Below are 5,168 nucleotides of genomic sequence, written 5' to 3'. Positions count from 1 at the left end.
GTAACAACAACAGCCACAGTTTCTACAGTTTCTTGAAGAGCTCATTCATGGGATTCCAGTTCCCCAACCTGACCACCTTCCTGTCCCTCATGCCTCAGAACAGGATATTTCAGGTGTGTGTCCGGAAGTAATACAGAGGAGAGTTAGTTCTAGTGTTTAAGTTGAAGGATGTGATGGGTAGATGAGGAAGAAGAGGATGACTTATGTCTTTGTTTGCTGTTCCTCTAGCTGGTGAACTCCATGCCTCCATCAGATCTTGGAGATTTTCTCCGTCGCCCTGACGTTGTCGACAACAGTGCAGAGCTTTGTGTGATCTACGACAACTACATCCAGACACCGGTGTTCCTAGAGACTGTATGTACCACACACAGAAACAAACAGAAATGCAAACACATGGTGATGATATAATAACATTACTGTGTAAATTCACTACAGGAGACTCTCCCGGCGGTGGTGAAGCAGCTTACACTGCCTTGTGTCTGGCCCATGGCTCTCAGCAGCTCCACAGAGTCAGAGGTCAAAGCCTGGTTTGACCTACGCCTTCAAAGCTACTTGGTCTTCCTCACAAAGAGTCTGATCAGCCCCAGTACCACTCACAACGCCTCCTGCCTGGCCTTCCAAAAGCTGTATGTATGGTTTTCACAACAATATATTTTGTGAAATACATTTTTTTAAAGATCATGTCATTGTTGGATGTTTTCAAATCATTTTTTATATTTTTCATTTTGTTTTTCAGCATTTCAGTTCTTGGTCAATACAACTACACTGCTGCAAACTTTGCAAGGCAAGACGTGTTTAACACCATCACAGCCTACCTCGCCTCAGGTCAGGCTTCAGAATAACACAGATCTAGTATTTAACAGTGTTGCAAACAGGATTGCCAACTAAGTGACTTTCGCGCTAGATCTGGCAACTTTTAAGACTCCTTTAGCGCTTAATTGTGACAAATCTAGCAACGTTTTGGGCAGACCTCAACTAATTTCTCATTTTATGGCTGGACTCACTATATTTAGTGAGTGGGTGAGAGCAGCAGCACTTTACTTAAAAGCACGCTGTATTTTTACACTGTGTTATTGGTACTTTTACTGTAATGTAAAGTTTCCACCACTGCTCCTTCCCCATTGTTTGTCCAAGGAACTCCTTCCCCCTTTGTTTTTATTCTAAATGATTTATCTTGACTCTTTAAGTTTAATTTTTTGGTTTACTAGATTGAGACTTATTCTAGTGTCTGGATCCTCTCCTTAATGACGCTTCAGTTCTACACTTAATACAACAGTCTAAATCACAATTCTAATAATAATCTGACTTGGTGGCGTGCTGTGTTGTATGTAGGGCGGGTGGTAAAAGCAGAGGTTGCTCGTTGGTTTACAGCACTAAGATCAGTCTCCAAATGAACATGTTTTATATTTTCATGTCAAGATGTTTCGTGTCACACCTTCAACATAAATTTGAAGTATTTCACAGTTATGAGAACAAATTTCAAGTTACCAAGGGTCTCAGTCAGTCTCACTATATTTCTAAATGTTGTTTAGGCATTTATTCTTTATTTATCTTTCTCAGTAAAATCCTCCATGTAAGTATTTGTAATTTGTCGTTGTAGCGACGGTGCCAAGGTGTTACAATCCCAGTGACCCAGAACTAAACTCCACAGCCTGGTTTGCTTTGTACATCGGCCCTTTCATGCCTTTCCTCACTCTGGAGGCTCTTCAGACATTTGGATCTGCACAGGTACTGAACATAATTTGTTGAATCTTGGGGGGCTTTCACACCTGTAGTTCGGTTCATTTGGTCCGGGCCAAGTGAAAAAAATGATACACTGTTGCATTTTAGTTCTGGTACGGTTCATGTTCACACTGCAGTTTTACAAACGAACCAAGAGAAGTAACCATGATGTTACACAGACTTACAGGTAACTTGTTGATTGGACAGCTTTGGCGATTGTCATCCTGCATCATCAGGACCCACGTGGGGAAATCAAACTCCGGTGACTGACAAAAGTTTATGCAGCACTTTAATGTTTCTGATCTGTATCGCAAAGAAAGTTATAATTTATTATATGCATGATTACTGGTAGTAATGTTTGACCACAGATAGACCGCATAGCCTATTATGAAAATTAACGTAAAAACAGGACATGTACAGTAATAATTCGGGGCTTATTAGCCTATAGTATACCGTGGTATCGCTGTCACAAATAGTGGTTTAGCTTTGGAAAAAATGCTCAGGTCACGTCTCTGCTATCATAAAATCCTGCGGTTGGTTTGTTTGCTTTCACACCACAAGCGAACCGCACCAGAGTTCATTTGACACCTCTTCAAGGAGGTCTCGGTACGCTTGTTTGGTCCACTTTTGGTGCGCACCCAAGTGCGATTGCTGCATCCACACCTGAACAAACGAACCACACCGAGGGGGAAAACAAACTCTAGTTCAATTCAACCGAGCTAAATGAGGCAGGTGGGAAAGCACTCTTAAACTGCAGCTCAGGTTTTGTTCACTGAGATTGAAATTTGTTCACTGAGATTGAAATTAAGAAATTCAAGATAGATGCATTAATGATGTACAGACCACCTTCTCAGTGTGTATACCATACTCTTCTCTCTGCAGGTTATCCAGGTGTTCACAGTAAACCCCTTGAACATCGCCCTCTTCAATAACCCCGCCTTACCTCTCAACCTCACCAACTACTACACTCAGCTTGTTTATCAACAGGACAGCAACTTCAACCCCTTGCTGTGAGTCTAAACCTATATTTTAGCTTTCAGCCACAAACCCCTCATTTGTGACATCATCAAAAAATACATACATGCATTGGTGGAATGTAACAAAGTACATTTACTAAGTAATGTACTTTAAAGTAATTGTACTTCGCTTGATTATAACCATTTTCCATATACTTCACTACATCTCAGAGGCAAATATTTTACTTTTTATTTGTCTGTGAGTGCTAAGTAAAAATCATGTATTTTCAAAGTTAGGGATTTTGAATTTGAATTTTTCTGATAAACTGACATTTTAAGTGTTCCTTTATGGTTTGAGAAACGCCTCCTACTTCTTAAACTAAATAAACTAGTTAACCCCCTCTTGGATGAGCAGGAAAATGCATTGTCACAAAGCTAAAAACCAGGGCTGATAATACTGTACTTACATAGTAGTGAGATTTTTAATGCAGAACTTTTACCAATATTACTACTACACACTTCATAAATGAATGATGCTATACTATATCCATGTAAACCTCTCTCTCACTCTCTATTGCTCTCTCTCTCTCGCTCTCTCTCTCTGCAGGCTTCCTGGGTTCAGTTGGTGTGTTGTTCCTGGTCCAGCATTCAGCCAGCTGACTGCAAAACAAAGTATGATGGTTCTGCAGAACCTGACCACTCTCTGTACAAACCTGGACCCACAGGTAATAAACACACACAGAAACTACCATACGTATCTGCTGAGATGACATTTTTCCCAAATACCTGAGTGACACTTTAGGGGAAAAACCTGAAATAATGAGTGGAGAAACAGAACAAATGCAGAGACAGGGTATGAGTTGTCATGATGATTATGAAAATGATGTAAATATCAACAGATCTCAGTGTAACAGAACGGCTATGGGAGATTTTGGACCCAGATGACTGAAAACAAACCAAAACACCAAACAAGGGAATAGAATGGTGTTCATAGATAGAAATAGATTATTATTATTGCCGTGCGACAGTGGTAATTGCTTTGGTACAGCATGGCATAGCAGTTCCAGTGCAAAAAGAAAGAGAAAAAAACAGGCTGCCAGGGCCCATAAAACATTACAACATAGTACACAAAAAGGTAATACATGACTGTGAAAATATGTACAGTGAATATATATGATATGTACAGTTTACCATCATGATGAGTTGAGCTGGGGTGGCTGTGGCTCAGGATGAAGAGTGTGTCATCCGCTAATCAGAAGGTCGGCGGTTTGATCCTGGGCAAGTTACTTTGTGATGAGCAGACCATTTACATATCAAGTAGCCTTACAGGCAGAAGGTACAGTTATTGATATACCGGGCAGTGCCGAGTTCAGTACCTGCAGAACAATTCAGGTTATTATTTATGATCTTGTGGCAAGGGGGGCTAGCATGGGGAGTTACCCAGTTCCGAATAGGCAAAATACAGAATTCTCCGATGCAAACAAATCTCCTATCAAACCTTTTCTCTCTACTAATTTTTTTCTTTTAGCAATAAGAAATGTGCTAGACTTTCTAAAGTGAGCAGAAATCAAAACTTTTGGCTGTTGTTTCTGTAGTTCAACAGAAAAATAATCAGCTGATTGCGTCCTTTCAATTTCATAAGAACCTCCCAATTTAACTTTTATGCACATCATATCAATTATTTAAAATGATGAACTTTTGTGAATCAGGACCTTTAGTAATCGGATCAATTAGCTTGTCAACAATAAGGTTTGTTAGCAGATTATCTGCTTTCTTATTTCAGTGTATCATATTTCATGAACATTTAGTGTTCTGATTCGAAAAGCAGTTTCGATGTTAGATTTATACCTCAACCCTACTTCTAAATCTCAGTCTGAAGGATTTATTAATTAAATACAATAACTTGGTTAAGGATGCGAGAACACACTATTTTTCTGAACTCATTACTACACATAAACACAATCCCAGGTTTCTGTTTAAGACTGTGGATCAGCTGGTAAACCCAACCCCTCCTTGTGCCTCAGCTGGAAGTAATGATGACTGTGAATTGTTTTTATCTTATTTTACCAATAAGGTGGTGTCAATCAGAGCCTCTATTACCCCCAAGGCCTCTTACTCAGAGGTTCCTCACCAGCAACAAGAGAGTTTTAACCAGTTTTATCCCATCGACTTGTCTGAGCTTTTAAAAACAGTATCACAAATGAGAGTATCCTCCAGCCCACTTGATGTAATACCTACAAAGTTTTTACTGAAAGTAATAGATTCTGTTGGGCCCCATTTGATCTCTGTTTTTAACAGCTCCCTATCTACTGGTTGTGTCCCTGATTATTTTAAAATGGCTTGCGTGAACCCACTTTTAAAGAAACCTGGTTTAGATCCCTCCCTCCCACAAAATTTTAAACCAATTTCAAAACTGCCTTTTATTGCAAAGATTCTAGAAAGAATTGTGTCCAAACAGCTGCTCACTGTACTGGAAAATAACAAAATATT

General features: G+C 39.6%; 1 protein-coding gene across 1 annotated transcript in view; it reads left to right on the top strand.

The window, feature by feature from the left end:
• LOC123969811 overlaps nucleotides 1–5,168 on the top strand; it is a 26,452-nt gene that overhangs the window by 7,831 nt on the left and 13,453 nt on the right. Inside the window, exons 21-23 of the mRNA XM_046047506.1 lie at nucleotides 1,601–1,728; nucleotides 2,605–2,732; nucleotides 3,286–3,403. Coding sequence (XP_045903462.1) covers nucleotides 1,601–1,728; nucleotides 2,605–2,732; nucleotides 3,286–3,403 — 374 coding nt within the window. The remainder of the gene's footprint in view (nucleotides 1–1,600; nucleotides 1,729–2,604; nucleotides 2,733–3,285; nucleotides 3,404–5,168) is intronic.

Source organism: Micropterus dolomieu, linkage group LG04, assembly GCF_021292245.1.
Source record: "Micropterus dolomieu isolate WLL.071019.BEF.003 ecotype Adirondacks linkage group LG04, ASM2129224v1, whole genome shotgun sequence".
Lineage (NCBI taxonomy): Eukaryota > Metazoa > Chordata > Actinopteri > Centrarchiformes > Centrarchidae > Micropterus > Micropterus dolomieu.
Note: the sequence above shows the minus strand (reverse complement) of the source record. Positions and strands in the feature narration are given on the sequence as shown.